The sequence below is a fragment of the Lepisma saccharinum genome, chromosome 1, assembly GCF_977018435.1.
Source record: "Lepisma saccharinum chromosome 1, izLepSacc3.1, whole genome shotgun sequence".
In the NCBI taxonomy this organism is placed as follows: Eukaryota; Metazoa; Arthropoda; class Insecta; order Zygentoma; family Lepismatidae; genus Lepisma; species Lepisma saccharinum.
Genome location: NC_139229.1, coordinates 7524419 through 7543641, shown reverse-complemented (window position 1 = coordinate 7543641; position 19223 = coordinate 7524419). Strand labels below are relative to the sequence as shown.

At 36.3% G+C, this 19223-nt stretch overlaps 1 protein-coding gene across 1 annotated transcript in view; it reads left to right on the top strand.

The window, feature by feature from the left end:
* The window catches only part of Mcm6 (minichromosome maintenance 6), a 49094-nt gene that overhangs the window by 3707 nt on the left and 26164 nt on the right, over positions 1 to 19223 (top strand). Inside the window, exons 2-9 of the mRNA XM_083128840.1 lie at positions 491 to 634; positions 2997 to 3261; positions 4714 to 4862; positions 7000 to 7252; positions 8516 to 8687; positions 13945 to 14069; positions 15885 to 16118; positions 18607 to 18774. Of these exons, the coding sequence (XP_082984966.1) occupies positions 491 to 634; positions 2997 to 3261; positions 4714 to 4862; positions 7000 to 7252; positions 8516 to 8687; positions 13945 to 14069; positions 15885 to 16118; positions 18607 to 18774 (1510 nt within the window). The remainder of the gene's footprint in view (positions 1 to 490; positions 635 to 2996; positions 3262 to 4713; positions 4863 to 6999; positions 7253 to 8515; positions 8688 to 13944; positions 14070 to 15884; positions 16119 to 18606; positions 18775 to 19223) is intronic.

Sequence of the window (19223 nt, the reverse complement as noted above, 5' to 3'; positions counted from 1 at the left end):
TACACACTGGCGTAAGCTTGATACATGCCAACTAAGGCATGCACGCAGGCTAAGTGGTAGATCATGTGCAAGTGCAGTTCAAAACCAGGTGAAAATAGCCCAAAAGCTAGCTTCACCATCTGGTGAATCTAAGACCGTGGTTATATCATTTAAGAAGTGTGTCATTAGTAATGCATTGGATGATACAGAGGACAGTTCGTTTCGGATTCCGATTTAGAGGTGGTTTCACATGACTTCGTTTAGTTCTAAAGTGGTATGTCTTGGTTTTGACAAAGAAGTTTTAAAATGTATTCTTTCCTAGTTATATGTTGAAAGTAGACCGTACATATTACTTAAATACTCCAAATTAATTATAATATTCAGTGATAAAGCATTTTCCTCAAGAATGTGTATGCCGGCCAATATGGTATTAATCTAACTTTTGTTAAACTGCAACTCTTGCTCATCACTTACATTTTATAGACTGATCATGTATGTTTAACATTGACAGGTACAAAGAAGATGGGGAAGTGAAATACCTGGAGGGAGTTCAGGCCCTGAAAAGACCTGAGAGAAACACGCTTGAAGTGAGCATTGATGATGTGGAGAAGTACAATCATACGTTGGCTCAATTAATAATTGAAGAGTATTACAGGTATGTTTTCAAGTCTTGTCATTTTTATTTTGTAATAGTCTCTTGTTCATAGTAAGAGATGTGTGTTCTCATCGAGAAACAAGTGTAACTTGTAACATTTCTTATCTCCTGGTTTATATGAGGTATTAGTAATAACAAATAAAGTTTTTACTACTGTTCGTTACTCATTGTTTTGGAGAAGAAAATCATGATGCAATACCATTCCATCTTCTGTACTAAAACCTGTCACACAACAGTCATTATACAGCCAAGGGGTAGAAAAGTACAAGGCACCTAAAAAATTATGGTGTTACTGGCAGAACCTTTTTTAGGAAGGTCGCATTTCAAAATGTGTAGCTTTTTCTTGGTTGGATTCATGGCTTTTTTATTTAAAAAAAAATATGGTTTCCAGGTGCGGCTCATGCTACGTGTTGTTAGGAGGGCTGCATTCATTAAAAAATAATATTAAAAAACCCAAAAAAAAAACAACTTACCTTAACTATTTGAAAATGAACTCCATGCCGCGGTCTTTTATTTTAGCGATCTTGTCAATCTTTCATTTTTACTTGTACGATTTACCATTCAGAACACCAGATTATGTAACTTACTGCCAGAAAACAAATAACTCTTTGAATCGATTCGAAAACTTAAACTATCACACACTTACTGACAAGTGAAACGGTTGCTTTACATTGCTGCTTCCCTCGGTAATTGCATGTTTATGCGTGGTGTCACCGTATCATAGTGTGACAGTTTTCGATTTCTACCACTTGGCAACACCACTGCACATTTGAATGCAGTCCACTTTTTAGCATTGACAAGGGCCTAGCAGGGAGGGAAGTGGAAGCAGAGTTAACATGGAGATGTACTGGCAGTCCCCGAGGAGGAAGCAGCTTCATATACCAGTTTGCCACTTGTCGCGTGCCAAGTGAATTTGAAAGCTCCACACAGCGCAATGGGATGCAGTAAGATAACAGAAGTATAAATATTGGCCGCCACTGGTGGTTCCTGAGAAAATGTTGCTGGTGCCTGAATTATTTTTGGTTTTGTCTACCCCTGATGATGATATTCCCTTTCTCAGATTTTTTGACAAATTGCAAAAAAATAGAAAAACTAAAATTTGCTCAAAAGAAATATTTTTGTCTCACCCTTCAATCCAGCAATACCGTGGAACCCAAATTAGACATTCAATGTACATGATTCCAGTAGATCATAATATAAAGTCTAGGCTACACTGTATTTGCGTAGCATACTCCTTGAATAGTGTAACATTTTTTACAATGAACGATTTTCAAAAAAGACCTAGTACCTTCGTAACATTCAGTCCATTGTGTGAGCCACAGGGCTGAACCTGAAGATATTTTCTTTCATGAAAATTTTACATTTTCTTCTTACTGTGCTGTGCTGGATGGAAAGATGATTTTAAAATTTCATTGTTCAAAGGAGTCTAATTCCCTGCACAAAGATAAGAAAAATTACAACAGTGTTGCTAATCCTTTTTTTTTTTTGTTACTGCCATCTCTCATCTCAATTACAGATGTAAAAAGTTACATCTGCTGCAGGCTAATAACATTTTAATACGTGCTATTCTGCCCATCCTGTCACATTTGAAGCAAAAGTAACATTTTTTAGTATTTCTTTTTTACATCAGTAATGGTTTGAGTGTGTGAGTACCACCTGAATTGTGCAGAGATGTACAATTTATTAATTTCATACCCTGGTATTTAAATACTAACTCACTCGCTCTCTAGCCTTTTTAAACCGGAAGGTTTATGGCTGCAGCAACGTATGCTTTCCATCTGTCCCAATACTGGGCAATTTCAATCCAATCTTTTCCATCCTTACCGATTTCCTTTAGGTCCAGTCCATCTCAACGTTATCCCTCCATCTTTGTCTTGGCCTTCCTACAGGTCTCTTACCATCAAGTTTCCCAACAAGAATCCTGTAAACTCTTCTTTCGTTTCACATATGTGCCACATGGACTGCCTGCCTAAGTCTTCTTGATTTAATTATTTCAATAATATCTGGTTTTCAAATATTAAATATTTATTGATTTAATATAGTTTAAAATGTTCAAAGATAATATTACATAACTATGTTTCATTTTTAAGTAATGGAGTGTAGAAGAGAAAATAATCATGTCGTGAATATTTCAAAACTGAAGGAGATGCAGGGGGTTATGTATACAGTGAAATTCTGATTTTATGTTCTTGAAGGGCTTGTGGCAGAAGGAACCTAAAATTCAGGAAAATATACAACCCTTGGAATAATTCCAATCCTTGTATTCGATCTAAGAAGGTTACTGCATAAATATATAAAATCTATTGCATGTTGTTTGCCCATGAAGTCTTGTTACAATTTCTCCATATATTTAATGTTCAAGGGTTCAGCCATTCCTGTGTCAAGCTGTTCGGAATTTCGCCAAGGATCGAGCTAATGCTTCCTCAGACAAGCTGTATTATGTAAGCTTTGTGGACGTTTCGCCAAGACTGAAAGTTCGAGAACTGAACACCGTGAGAATAGGCACTCTTGTCCGCATATCCGGGCAGGTTGTGAGGACTCATCCAGTTCATCCCGAGTTGGTGCTGGGAACTTTCCTCTGTTTGGATTGTCAAACCATCATCAGTGGGGTGGAGCAGCAGTTCAAGGTAAGACCTGTTGCAGGAGCTTCATTTGTTTCTTACCCTCAGTTATGGTTGGACTGAGACTTGAATGGTGTACTTTTGTTGACAGCGGTTGCAGTCAATAGCCAGAATAATAACTACACACACAGATGTATCATGTAGAGATTCCAACAACAATGCAGGCTTGCCCAAGACTTGAACCCAGGTCTCTGGCATACCGTGCCATTGCTCTATAGATCGACCACATGGAAGAAAACCTTGGACGAAAAGTGCCCACGCAGTTTTCCCTTCTTCCATTCAGCTCTTTCCATAAGGAAGCATGGTCCACTCTCCCCTTCCCCTCCTTGCGGGAGTACGGTGCACAGGAGTCCTGGGTCTGCGCAGGTTTCTTTGCTTGTGATTCCACTATACCAACCGAGCTATCACTCAGTTTATGATTATTTGTAAAGCAGGTGTCCCCCCCCCTCAAGTTTCAGAACACTGTTGGTGTTACAAATGCAGAAAAAGGTAACATTGTTGACAAAGAATGGAGGATAATAGGAAAAGTGATCAAAATGTTAAAACATTCCTGAACGAATGAAAAAGGCTTAAAATTGGATCATATCTAGTGCAACAATTGAAGAGGAAGGTTTTATTTATATGTAGGTCCTGGATTGTTATGTATTTTTTCACTTTGTATGTAGCAAAACAAAAATGACATGTGTAAGTGTATTATGATGTTTGGAATGGTACACTTGGATTTCATGTTACATATCGTTAAACATTTTGCAAAAAAATAATAATATACTTTATTTCTTTATGCATTTCAGTGATTTTTCTGCATATTTTTATTACGTAAAAATCTGTGTCTTGTGTTATGTGAATGTTAAGCAAATACAAGTTAGAAGAGAGTGTAAATAAAGAAAAATTGAATGTTTGAATAAGGGGGTTGCAAAATAATAAACTGGAAAAATGTGAAGGTGTAGAATATAATGTTAAAAATGTAATAATAAGGAAAAAGTATGCATCAATACACCCCGAATCAAAGCCAAAATTATTGAAAGAAAAATGTTATGGTCAGAATATAAAGCATATAGTTGCCTCCCCGATGATGTAGTGGCAATGCGGTCGCCTTGTAATCAAGGGGTCCTGAGTCTGATACCTGGTTGAGGCACAAGTGGTTCAGATCAGACTTTAAACCGTAGGTCCAGTCCCGATCAGCCTTCCTGTGCCTAAAGTGGACTTAAAACCAAAACTGAAGAAAAAAATAGGGTGGTTCTATAGAATTCAGCATGTAATATATAGAGCTGATGTGTCTAACCTTCAGAAACCACCAGCAGGAAGCATCTACAATGATTTTGAATATTGTTTTGTGACAATCAACATTGTACTGAAAAAAAAACAGAAGACCTGACGTTGTATTTTATTTCACAGTTTTTGAATTGTTTGTTTTTTTCCCCGAGCATTTGTTCTTAGTTTTCTATTGTTTCTTTTCAGTTCACTTATCCGTCAATATGTAGGAATCCAGTGTGTAGCAACAGATCCAGGTATATGTTGGACATGGATAAATCCAGATTTGTGGATTTTCAAAAAGTCCGGATACAGGAAGTGCAGTCAGAGTTGCCCAGGGGGTGCATACCTCGAAGGTTGGTATTTCAATCTCTTGGCTGATGAACATGTTCAGCTGGGCTTGAATTTGGTTCAGTGGAAGTTATCTCCAATGACACGGATGTAAGAAGAAGCATTGTAAATAAAGTGGAACCCTGTTCCCAACATCGCAAAATGTCATAAAATTTTCCTCGATTTTCTAGCATTCTAAGTTTTTTCAGCTTGGTTGTTTGAAAAATGTAAAATCAAAGTTCCTCTCTACGCATAGGCTACATGATACTGGAATAGTTCTTTATAATTAAATCCATCCACTGAAATTTATGCGTTAAATCGTTTACTTTTCTGAGAAAGATAATGATCATTGGAGATAATTTTCATTGCTTTGTGATTTTTGTTAAAACTTTCAAACCACTAACTAATACTTCCATATTTCCACTTTGAAAATATTCTGATTTTACTTTGCTTTTCTGCCACTTTTTGCTAATTGTAAAGATGAGGATGAGTGATGATATAATGCAATTCATAGAGGAACACTCGCAAAGAATGCCCTATTCAAAAACAATCTCAATATGAATGATTGCCACCAGAAATGTTTCACTGTGTGACAGTTCGATATCAACCTTTGTAAATTCAGGTTATTGGTTAATCATAGTTTCTAGTTCCATCCATTTCCAAAGCGAATGTTTTTATGTTGGTTAAATCAATATGCACCCCATTTATTACATCTTGGAAAGATGAAATATTAACGATTACGGCTTCTTCCTAGGCACGTATCAAACCACCATGCCACGTCAAATTACGTCAAACAAGGAATAGCGTAACAGGATTAAATTGGTAAAAAACAATTTGTTAAAACTTGCGCTTGCCTTGATGCATTATTCCATTCCCTTTTCATCCTTCCTTAAAAATCCCCGAAAACGTATAAAAGTAAAACTTAAAACTGTTAAACTACACTCTCCTTGGTCTTCCTATGTTGCGTTTACCAAATAAGCATACTCACATATCTAAAGTAAATGTTTTTTTATATTTTATATAAAATGTTATTGTTTACTAAATGTGAGTAATTCGCACTGTGCAAAGGTTGAATAACGATTACAATTATGTTTGCAAATTAATTTATGGAAAACTTGATGTACCATATTTATTATCTAAAATTACACTAAATACTTGACATTATGTATTCCGAAATAACTACTCTGCAATTTCTGGTATATCTTAATTTAGATATAATAGGTATTTTAATATTTGTATATCCCAATACCATAATCCACTGGAACCCAGTAACCTTTTATTATCAAAATAACATGTGTAATTTTACTCTTAACGTGTTTTTTAGTATAAATGATTACATTGTACTTTTTAAATTTGATTTTTTTAATATTTTTAACGAAAGTGGTCTTCTTACTATATTTTATCATGTAGTACACTTTTTATTTTTTTTAATTGTAATATTGTGTATGTCATATATCATTATAAACTTCTGTATTAGGCATGTAGCTTTTTTTCAGCAATAAAATTAAATACTTAAATAAATAAAAATATGAGTTATTCATAAAATGACTTGATTTTTCAACTTGGGTCATTTTGATTTGGCAGAAATTTTTGAAAAATGATCAGTAAAATCAGTATATTTTGCTTTAATTACTGGTTTTTTGTTGATATATGATCCTGAGTGAAAACAAAACATATGGTGAAGTGTACAGATGAAAATAACATTATTTGGTTACAGAACATTTCAAAATATAAGAAAGCATGATAAAAAGGGGCACTAAAATTGGTCCTAAGGTTTAGACTTCTTCCCTGAGTCATCTGGGAGTGTAATTTGCCATTGCAGATTAATATATAATTATACATGTCAAACAGGGATGTACAATTAATAAAAAAAATTAATTTTCATAAACATTAGTTATGTTGCAAGAAAATAATGTATCAAGTCTGACCCTGTAGATTTGCAGTCCAGATGATGTAGTTTTAAGTTAAATCCCAGTTTTTTTTCTTTTAAAATGTCAATTTATTGCTAAGGTGTTATTAAATTGGTCAGTTTCCGGTCTTGGTTTTTGTATCTTGGTAAGTTAAAATAGTAATTTTGACCTTGTAGTAGAATAGTAGTTTCCACCCCTAGAAAATGGCCAATTGCAGAGAATTTTAAGCATCCTTTTGTTTCTTTAATTCCAGCGTGGAGATAATTCTGAGGGCTGAAGCCGTGGAGTCCCTGCAGGCAGGTGACCGCTATGATTTCACAGGTACCCTAATCGTCATCCCTGATGTCGGAAGCCTCTCGATGCCTGGTAACAAGGCAGAGCTCAGTGTGCGTCACAAGGGCCAGAGTGATAACGAAGGCGTGAGGGGATTGAAAGCACTGGGTGTGCGAGATCTTCAGTATCGCCTTGCATTCTTGGCCTGTAGCTGTACGCCAACGAGTCCTCGGGTAGGTAGAGCTTCCGTTTTTGTTCCACCATTTCTTATCCACAAAATAAATATTGCTAGTATATTAAGAAGGGATGGACCAGCATGAAATTTTGGCTGATACTGATGAAATACCAATTTGAAATTTAACGCTACCAATCTGATTCAAATTTCGAAATGATAGTTGAGGAAGGTGAATGGTTTGTTGATCTTAATAAACATATGTTAGAAGAAGAGTGCAATGCAAAATACATTTTTAAACATTTACATTTAATAACTCTTTCGGGACAAGCTACAGGCATACCCCATCATAGAATTTTGTTCACTATAAAATTCTAATGTGAATGAACGACGGACTATAATTGCACCCCATCTCTTCTGCATGTGTGTTGAAACCACCTCTTTAAAATTCCAACTGTTAGATGTTGCACTTCCATTATTGCTGAATTATACTTGTACTCGTGTTTTATATTAAATTGTGCATTTGTTTATACTCTTGAGAATAGCATTCAATAATTTATATGCACATTGCGGAAATATTTTACAAGGATTCTGCTTCTTATTTTGCAGTTTGTGACGATTTTGATCCAAATGCATAGTTTTTGTTATTTTCATCAATTAATTCCATAACTCCTTATTATGTCTTCAGTAACTTTTATTCACTGTTTTAATTTTTTACTTTCAAAACATTGTTACAGAAAAAAAAAATATAAAAGTGAGAAAATTTACACAAAATGTAACAGATACATCCTAGGAAACACATTTAACAACATATTTTCTATGATTTTTTTTTTAAAAAACAGAAAAAGATACCCTCCTGGGGGAAGTCCGTATTTTCAGACTCATCCGGAAAGGGTTAAAAAGAAGTGGGAAATGGAGATGATGTGTTATGCATAAAAATTATAACAAAATTTCAGAATATTGGACTATTATAAGATACTTACAAATATATTGGATCGGTAAAATTATTGGTAATTTTACTGCCAAACCGATACACCAATATGTCTACATACCCCGATATTGATAGAGTACCGGTTAACCCTTTTCGGTATATATTAAAATCTATAAATGTTCTGTACTGGTTTGAATTTATTACAATTTTCAAGTATTGGTTTCGGTAGTGGTGTTAATTGGTAACAGTATTGCATTGGAGTAAGTATCGGCTCGGCCCTAATTCAAACTTTTAGTTTTTCCCACGTACAGTTTGAAAGTTGGCTCAGTACCTATTGGCCTTGTATAAATATACTTGCAGTAATATTTAACAGCATCATTTCCCTCTTTCCAGTTTGGCGGCACTGAACTGCAGATGGGTGAGCTGTCTGCTGAGGCGATGAAGAAACAAATGACGGAAGCAGAGTGGAACAAGGTGTACGAAATGAGCAAGGACCGGAACATTTACCAGAATCTGATTTCAAGTCTCTTCCCTACAATACATGGCAATGATGAAGTTAAAAGAGGTAGCATTTTTATATCTTTGTTGCAATTATTTTCGTGATTCTATAGTTTCTTATTACCCCAGTCAATAATGGTTTCATGTCGGAAATAATTCTGTAAAAGCTGAATTTTGGTCAATTGTTAAAACACTACTAGTAGTGCAAAATCCCCAAAAGTCCCCACCCCTCCTCATGGCACTTTCCCCCAGCACCCCCCTTCCCCGAACATCAATTTTGCAGACTCAGTTATTGACCTATATCTCCATAACCAATGGTCGTAAGGTAATCTATTTTTAGTCTTAATCCTCATTAGATGGGCTACAAAAAAGATTGTTTAATTTTTCGATAATGTTGGTGGTTTTGCCATAATTCAAAAAATTGTTTCGAATAAAAGTTGTAGCCTAATTTATAAGCTTTAAAACAATATCAGTTTTAATATATTTTAATGCAAGATGCGCCATAAAATGTGTCTCCAAATGAAGGACAGCACCAAAAAAGTGTGGTTAAGTCCGGAATCATTAACTTTTCGATAAAAGCATGAGACTTGGTAGAATTAATTGTTATACCACTTAAGACATGTTCAGTCGAGTAGCCAATCTCCATCTGCGTGCTGATGGCCTCCATCTTGAAAAGAGTCTGCCATATTGGATATATCTCAGGAAGAGTGGCACCTTTCAACTTCACGATTTTGCAGAAATGCTCCAAATAATGGGTGTGTGTGCCACCTTTCAACATCCGAGTGGTACACAAACCCATATCCTAATTCGGAAGAGCACTACCCAACTTCAAGAGATACTACCTACCCAAACTTGCATCCCCTGGTGTCTACAAGACCACATGCCAATGCCACAACACCTACATTGGCAGAACCATCCGCACTGTCCAAGAACAGATCAACGAACACATAAAAGATGCCAAAAATGACACACCAAAATCAGGCCTCTTGCAACACCTCCACTCTACTAACCACACCATCTCCTCCACATCCATACTTCACCCAACCGGCTCTGTAATAGAAAACACTGTCAAGGAAACCCATGCCATCATCCAACAGAAACCAGCACTGAACCTGGACAGTGGACAGGCACACCTAACTTGGCACCCTGTCCTCAGAAAGATCCCCGACCTGAAAAAGAAAATATGTGGTACACATACTCGACCCCCCCCCCCTTCCAGCTGCGCGGGAAACAGGAACAGCACATTGCCGAGCAGCACAGCCCAGCCCCCCAACCCGCAACACCACCTGACAACAGGAAGGAGACGACGCAAACCCTCAAAAACACCTGGTTCCACTCCAAAGACCAAGTGACCTTCCTTGATGTGGACCAGTGGCGTACGCAAGGGGGGGGTTACGGGGTTTAACCCCCCCCCCCTTGAGCTTGTAAAATATTATGAAAAATGCTGTGTAAAAAAATTAAATGGCCAATTTTTCACAGTCAATGATCTGGGACAATAATATTACTATTACTACTACTACTACCACATAATAATAATAATAATAATAATTTGAATTATTATTTCCATGCAGCATGGAGAAAAGCACAGCATTCCAAACACACCCGTCTTTCAGAGTGATGCCTTGAAAATAAACACGAGTTTATGAGGTTAGGTTAACTATGATTTAAAAGGGAAAAAAGTTGTTTTGTATCTCAGTTGCAACAATGTTGAATACACTTCCGTATGCAGGATTTATTTTTCGGGAGGGGCTGGAATAGTAAATGTGGATAGCACATGGCTTCGTATTGGAGGGCAGGATGCATAATAAAATATTTCGTATTTTTGGAGCTTTTCAGTCTATTAAAATTGTATTCAAAGACAAAAATGGTAATCGGGATTCACTTTAAAAGAGGATTCGCATTTACACATTTTGATTTTTTAAAGTTCTTAACGGATTTTTATTTGAAAATGCTGATTTTCTCAAAATTTCGGTAGGGACTAGAACACCATCGGCCACCCCTCTACGTATGCCAGTGTTCAACGAATATGTATTTTTTTTTGTGTGTGTGAACAATGAGAATTAACAAAATAAAGTTCTTGGTTCGTTGTAAGAGGCTAATTTATAGACAAAGGCTAGGCGGACAAGAATGCAGTCACCAGTTCGCCTTCCCATTGTATTGTTTACCGCAGGACGTTTGAATGTCTCTCTTTAAAATGTATCACCTTGTTGACTAGACAATTATTCAAACGACAATAAGCTTAACTATTGTAAAATGTTTTGTTGGTAAAAACAGCGAGACAATCCAGATGTGAATTATCAGGGACATTTATGCGGGGAAGAAGCCGGAAAAATTCAAACCAATTCCGGGAATCGAAGCCGGATCTTCCGCGTGATTGTCAGACACTCCACCGACCAGACCACAGCAGCTCCTTGGATGAGTTCCATACTTTGATTATTTCAATTTATTTTAATATATTTTCTTGTATTTATGGATCTTCTTCACCCTTGAAATGTCTCACCTCGTTGACCATACAATTATTTCGTAACAAAGAGGCAAAAAAATGCTCCCAGAATTTGATAAAAATCGAATGACTAGAAAGTAATTTCGTTCTAATGTTTTCATAAATACTATATTTATGTAGATCTCTACTACTTAATAGTAGTAGTAGTGGTATTAGTAGTATTATTAGTATTAATTCAGCTAATTAATTAATTATAAGTATTATTAATTAATTGTGATTATTATTATTTAATTAAAGTATAATAAAACAATGGTAATGTGAATTTGGAAAAAATGTTTTAGAAATAACACCCCCCTTGATGAAATCCTGCGTTCGCTACTGATGTGGACATCCGCATTGCGGGAGACCACTTGGAAACTTCCATACACATCAAACCGACCAACCACCTCCAGTATCTCCACTACTCCAGCTCACACCCCTACCACACCAAAAAAGCCATCCCATTTTCCCTTGCCCACCCCCACATTATGTAAATCAGACATACCCTCCACTCCCTCCTCCCCATCCTGCACAGTGATCCTGATACCAGGGACATCTTTCGGGATAAACCTAGGGTCGTCTTCCATCGCCCCCCCAACCTCCAAAACATCTTGGTCCGAAACACTCCCACCGCTTCCACACCACTACCCCAGTTCACAGGTGCAACAAACCCAGATGCAAGACCTGCCCCATACTCATCACCTCCCCCACCCTCCTGATCCCCACAGCAGCAGCCGAGTTCACCCTTCACCCTAAGGGCACCTGCCACTCATCCAACCTAATTTACACCCTCATCTGCCAAATCTGCGGCAACTTCTACCTAGGCGAAACCTCCACCCCCTTGAATCTAAGGATCAATAATCACCGTTCCTCCACCCAAAACTCCGATTTAACAGTTGCCATCCACACCAACAGCCATAACCCCACCTTCAATAACTGCTTCAGTGTTACCATCATCCATCTTTTACCCCCCTGCTCTGACATCTTTCCGCAGGCGATGGGAAAGGGCCTATATAGCAGGCATGCATTCCACTATACCCCCCGGACTCAACCTAGCCAACCAGTTACCCTTTCCTCTCCTCCCCGAAACTACCCACCCACCTTACAGTAAACACTGGTTAAAGTACTTTTTGTCATCTATCAAATGTTTTTGGCAACACTGTGCCTCTTTTCCAAGTAACGCCGATCTTTTTCCTTCTAACTTGAAAATGCGACTCTAACTAACTAACTAACTCTCTAGCCTTCTTAAACCCGAAGGTTCATGGCTGCAGCAACACAGGCCTTCCATCTTTCCCTATCTTGAGCAAGATCTATATACTCTTTTCCATCCCTACCGATTTCCTTTATTTCAATCCCAATCGTGCCACATGGCCTGCCCACCTAAGTCTTCTTGATTTAATTATTCTAATAATATCTGGACAGGAGTACAAATTATGTAGTTCTAAATTATGTAACCTTCTCCACTCACCTGTCTCCTCATCCCTTTTAGGTCCAAATATTTTCCTAAGGATCTTATTTTCAAATACTCTCAATTTATGTTCCTCTTTCAATGTAAGGGACCAAGTTTCACACCCATATAATACTACGGGCAAAATTACTGTTTTGTATATTTTAACTTTTAGTTTCTTAGATATTAAACGAGAAGACAAAAGTTTATGAAGAGAGAAGTAACATGCATTTCCTGAATTAAGCCTACTTTTTATTTCCTCTTTAATATAATTTTCATTTGTTAATATTACTCCTAAGTATTTGAATTTGGAAACTGGTTCAAACGAGTTGTTATCAATAATTAGATTTTGATTATTACCTAACACTTGGTTTCGGCCTGTAAGCATATATTTAGTTTAAAAATATTAATTTTTATCTTTGCTAACTTCCAAACCTGTCTCTTTAGCAGTTTTGAAAAATATTTTAGCATTATTCTTAATTGTATTCACATCATCCCCCAGCAAGTCTACATCATCTGCATATGCTAACAACTGAGTCACACCATTTAATTTTAGTCCTCCTTTAGTTTCTTTTACCTTCCTTACAGCATATTCTAAGGCAAAATTAAAGAGCAATGGAGATAATGCATCTCCTTGTTTTAACCCATCATGAATTGTAAATTTGTCAGACATATTATTACCCACACGAATTTTACTTTCTGTTTCACTGTTGCATATTTTTATCATACTAACAAGCTTCTTAGGTATTCCAAACTCTATTAATATATTATATAATTTATCTCTTTTGACCGAATCATATGCTTTTTTGAAATCAATGAATAGCTGATGGACATTTTGATTATATTCCCACTTTTTTTCAAGTGTCTGTCTGATGTGAAAAATTTGATCTGTAGTTGATCTGTTACGTTTAAATCCACATTGATAATCACCTATAATTTCATTATCATATGGGGTTAGTCTTGTTAAAAGAATGTTAGACAATATTTTGTATGTTGTTGAGAGTAGAGAAATTCCACGGTAATTACTGCAGTTCATTTTATCACCTTTTTTAAACACAGGAACAATTATGGATTCTTTCCACTGTTGAGGGATTTCTTCTTTATTCCATATTAAACAAATTAATTTATGAATTTGACATATTAATGAATTTCCACCATATTTAACATATGCGACTCAGATCACGAAATATAGAATAATTTCTCTTCGTGTGTTTACTATCTCCTTCATCATTTGTGTGTGTGGGGGGGGGGGGGGGTACGTACGTCTACGTGTCTACCTTCCATAATGCAACAGCATATTGTGAATGGTGTATACATACTTAAGAGGTTAAAGAGTCTGTATTGTGAAGAATTGTACCCCATGATTTTGCATAAGGCAACTTGATTGTTTTTCAGGTATTCTCCTGATGTTGTTTGGTGGTGTGGCAAAGGTAACTGAAGAATGTACAACTCTCAGAGGCGATCTCAACTGTTGCATTGTGGGTGATCCGAGTACTGCTAAATCTCAGTTTCTTAAACAGGTAAACATTGTACTTACTTTCAGCTTACTCATGGGTTCCAGGTTTGAATCCTAGCCTGGGCATGGGTGTTCTTTGTGAGTGTTTCTTCATCATATCGTCACTCGTTCTCATCTTTGCAATTAGCCTATAGTAGCACGAGAGATGTAAAATAAACCAAATCAATCAATGAAACTTCCTGCTTACTAGTGTGTACATGTTATAGTTGCCCATAACTTTGATCCTTAGTAACATGAGAACTATGAAGCATTAAAGTTGATTTTTGCATTTCATTAATAAAACCTTGTTTTAAAATGTTTTTATCTCTCTTAGTTGCTCCTGGAGTGCTACATGTTGGTCGTCAGTTTATCATTAGTGGGCTGAAGTTTTTATCGAGTGAGATCACAACTGAACATGTATACAACATCTTTAATATCTGAACATGAGGAAACTTAGCACTCAATGAGAGCTGCGTTGACTCACGGACCAGAATCATGTTCGAATGGATGTATCTTCTTGATACATTGAGGACATTTCAAATGTAACCTGCTAAATTTATCTCACATCTGACTTTTCATCTGTGGTTCCACGTAGCCAAATGGTTAGTGCTCTCACCTTTGATGCTAACAGTGTTGGGTTCAATTCCTGGTAGGAGTCCCCAAAGTTTTCATGTCGGTCCAAAGCTACCTAAAAGATGTGCTTGGTTTTGGTCTCGAAAACCAGGAAACATCATCGATCTCCATGTGCTGACCATGTGTCACCCAATGAAGAAAAATCCCTTGGTAGTCTGTGGGCCTTAAAGGGCTGTTGTGCCACGAAGGTTAGATTTTAGTTAAGTCTGACTTCCATCTATATCCGAATGCCAAGAATATCTTGAAAGACAAAAATTTTCTGGGAAAAGTAAAGCGATTTATGCTGTGGACAGTGATTTTGCATATCTCGAAAGATCATTTTTAGAGGCATGCATATTTAATTTCTCACAGAAACATGAAATGTGAAATAATTAGATTCTTTATGTTCATTTTTCATGTTTCTGAAAGGTGCTAGGTGCATTTTTCTACCATGTTCTGTAGCAAAATGATGCAAAATAAACTCTTAAACACACAATTTTGAGATTTACTGCCGCAACACTTTTCGAAGTCTTGAATTATCCTGTAAGTTATGCAAATCACGAAATTTTGATTTTAATTCTGCTGTAAATATTTGAGGAGCAAGAATGGACTCCTTTACACAGGAATAAATTTAATATTCTGGTAACGACATAAATGTGTTATTAGAAGGGATATGTTTATTTTGTGTAGTAAGTGCAGTTTTTAAATCATATTTAGGATTATTTTGACAATTTTAAAACCAAGATGTCATTTTATGCACCGCTATAACAGGATTTTTTTTTTTTTTTACTGCTTTTGAATCTGAAATTGAGTGTTTTTGTTTTAGCTTTTTTATTTACCATGCCTCTAACTATTAGAAAGAAAATGTTAATTTGGTTAATGAATGTAGTATTTAAATCAAATTAAGGTTATATTCACCATTTTAAAACTGAATGCAATTTTATATATCAATTTTGATCCTGAAATGGGTCCTGTTTTTGTATCGAAATCTTGATCTTTTATTCTTTATAGGAAAAGTATACTGTAGTGGCATTAGAACATCGTTTGTGCAAAGTTTTTAGTTGAAAGGAGATTATATTGAAATAATAAATACAGGGCAGTCAAGATAATTTGTATGTACCTTACTTAACCACTCTTGGGTACAAACGTTTTCCTTGTCTGTCAATCTTGCAACCAAACAAAAAAGGCATTTCTCCTTAATATAAATGAGTTTACTCTGCAATTGCAGGTGGCTGACTTCAGTCCTCGAGCAGTGTACACTTCTGGAAAGGCGTCTAGTGCAGCTGGTCTGACAGCAGCTGTGGTGAAGGATGAAGAGTCGGCAGACTTTGTTATTGAAGCTGGAGCTCTGATGTTGGCAGACAACGGCGTGTGCTGCATTGACGAATTTGATAAAATGGATCCAAGGGATCAGGTTGCGATCCACGAAGCAATGGAACAGCAGACAATATCTATTGCAAAGGTAGGTGAGGAACAAACAGAATAAACGTTTTATGTTTTTACATACATGTGGCCGCGGTGGCTCAGTCGGTAACGCGTCTGTCTACCATGCTCAAGGTCCCGGGTTCGATCCCCGGCTGGTTCAAATCCGGGAACTTTTCTAACGATGGAAGCGGCCCCGGTGCCCACCCAGCGTTGAATAACATGGGTACCTGGGGGAAACCCTGGGGGGTAAAGGCAGTCAGGGGCGTGATGCTGATAACATCACCCCCACTCACGACCGGATCAAGAAAGTGTGGGGCGTTACCCCCACACCCCCTATACGCCTTCATGGCGTGGCATGGTGCTATGCACAGGGGAGCACTTTACTTTTTACTTTATGTTTTTACATACAAATAGAAACTTTGTAGATATTTAGTTCGTGAAACAAGAATATGTGAATTATGTCTTAATATTCGTAAAAATAACAAAATAGCAGAATTTTGCAATACGTTTCAGCCTTTTTATTGAAATACAGGAAAACCTCACTTTTACGTTCTTCAGTGGCATAGTGGTAACTTCGTCACCTTGTAATCAATGGGTTCCAGGTTTGATACCTTGCGGAGGCATTTGGTGGTTTGGATTTCACTTTTAAACTGTAGGTCCAGTCTCGATTAGCTTTACTGTGCATAAAGAGGACTTAGAACAAACAACAAAAAATCCCTCATTCAATGGAAATAGGTGAAGAACTTACATCATCTTGTTTTATTTGGACCAAAAAGATTGAACGTATATGTGAGATTATCTAAACTTGAGGTTCTACTGTATTGTATAATAAAATTAATGTCAGTTTTACTGATGCACTTAGGTCTTAAATTAATTGTTGTCGTTATTTCTAACAGCCAATATACACATATCAGTTTATCAGTAAAATTGCCAACTAGTTGAATATATATATATAAATACCTTGTAATTCAGTGCTAAACTGCTGTTTTTAGTATTTTTAAGATTATAAATTGGGGCTGAGCCGATAACCCATACTGATACCAATACCCTTTCTTACCAATACTGATACCAATGCTTGAAAATTGCAACAATTAAAAGTTGTTTAAGACGTTGATTGTTAGTCTGTAATTATAGACATCAATTTACTAGTGGCTTGCTTTAAAATATTCAAAAATTATATCATAATACAATTTAATCACAAAATACCGTTTTTTCACTCAATACTTGTAAAAAAATCGATGGTAACTTCTAATTTTACATAACGTCCAGGGTATTAAGACTCTGCAAAAGTGTGGTGTGACATTTTTATGGACTTCATGAACAATCAAAATGCCAGAAGAGTACTGGCTCTGCTCTTTTCTAAACTAGAATTCATTTGCCCTGGTTTTGTCTAAATATGCTGTGTTTAATTAAGTAAGTTAACAAACCATTCATGCTCCCTAGGAACATGCAATTTGATATCAATAAATTTTATATTGATACCTAATAGACATTGGCATAAATTATATATTATAATTAGTAATGTGCCGAAGCCAATTACAGATGTATGAAAATCGGCAGAAATTGACATATCGGTATCGGCAAAAATCTGATATTTAAACCGGTACAGATTATACTAGAGTTTTACCTTCTAACAAGTTTTATATTCTAGTTTTATAAAATTTATTGAAAATTTGGTTATGATTCGTCATTATTGTAAAGTTTTTGTAATAAAATTATTGCAAACTCTCATTCAGAGGATCAACCTAACTATAAATCGGAAATAAAACAGTACATTGCTGAACCAGGATCTGCTGTTGTATTGGAAATTCAAAAATGAGTATTCAAACCTGAAGCAAGCGCTGAGAAAATACTTGGGCATACCTGCTGCATCAGTATTCAGTGATTGAGTGTTCAGTGTTTCAAAGAACTGCTTGTGTACTAATGTTAAATCTCTAGGTTCACATAACCTTTTGTAGATGCAAATGTACATTCGCATCTCTTGAGAATATATATGTATATACATATGATATGCAATAGAAATGTACATAGCAAATTTATTTTTGTCATGCAGAAAATAACATCCCATTTCTGTTTAATAATGTTATGTATCTGAATCGGGTAAATATCGGCATCGGTTCCAAAAATTATCGGTGAGTACATCGTCATCAGTAAATTTTCAGCTTCGTCACATCCCTAATTATAATCATGTTCATTTATTCACTGTTCTCTGGAAAGTAGGTAGGTTTTTCACTGCAATCTCAAGACTTTATGATCCTATCATCTCTGATTATAGCAACATAACAACCACTCAAATTAATGTCAACTATCAGCTGATATTTTTAGTTCGTTATAACTTTTTCTTCATTCACTAATCCTTGCACTTCCTTCTCAGTTTATCAAATACCTTGTCTTTCTGAAAGATTTTACTGCCCTAAAAATTATAAATGATTGAACACACTTGTATGTTATATGAATGAACAACCTTTTTTTTTTTTTTGTCCTGTGTGTGCTGTAAAGTAATTGATATCTCTTTAACTTTTTAGGCAGGTATCCGGGCCACTTTGAATGCACGTACCTCAATTCTTGCAGCAGCCAATCCCATTGGTGGCAGATACGATCGAACGAAATCCTTGCAGCAGAATGTTTCGCTCACCGCTCCCATCATGTCAAGATTTGACTTGTTTTTCATATTAGTAGACGAGTGTAATGAGGTAAGTATCTATTGATATCTATTAACAAAATATATAAAAAAAGTTTACTCTCAAAAGGATCGTGATGTTATCATCGATGAAAAAGTAAACTTTACAAACACTACTGGTCTTCTGTACAGATTCACTAAAATCGAAAATCATATTCATTAGCATATTTTTCAGATCCCTTATCACTCATATGTTGGAATAGTGCTCCCCTATCAGGACCATGTCTTCAAGAACTATTCTCTCCCAGATTGATTGTATCCTCAACTTTTTCCTCCCCATTGCTTGCCATAGAATACCTTCTCTGAGGCACCTCCATAGAACAGATATTATGTCTGTCTTGAATATCCGGGTCTCCCCGGTGTTGCAGTGGTAGCCTCGTTGCCTTGTGTTCAAGGGGTCCTGGGTTCGATCCCCGGTGGAGGCACATAGTGGTTCAGATGCCACTTTAAGCTTTAGGTCCA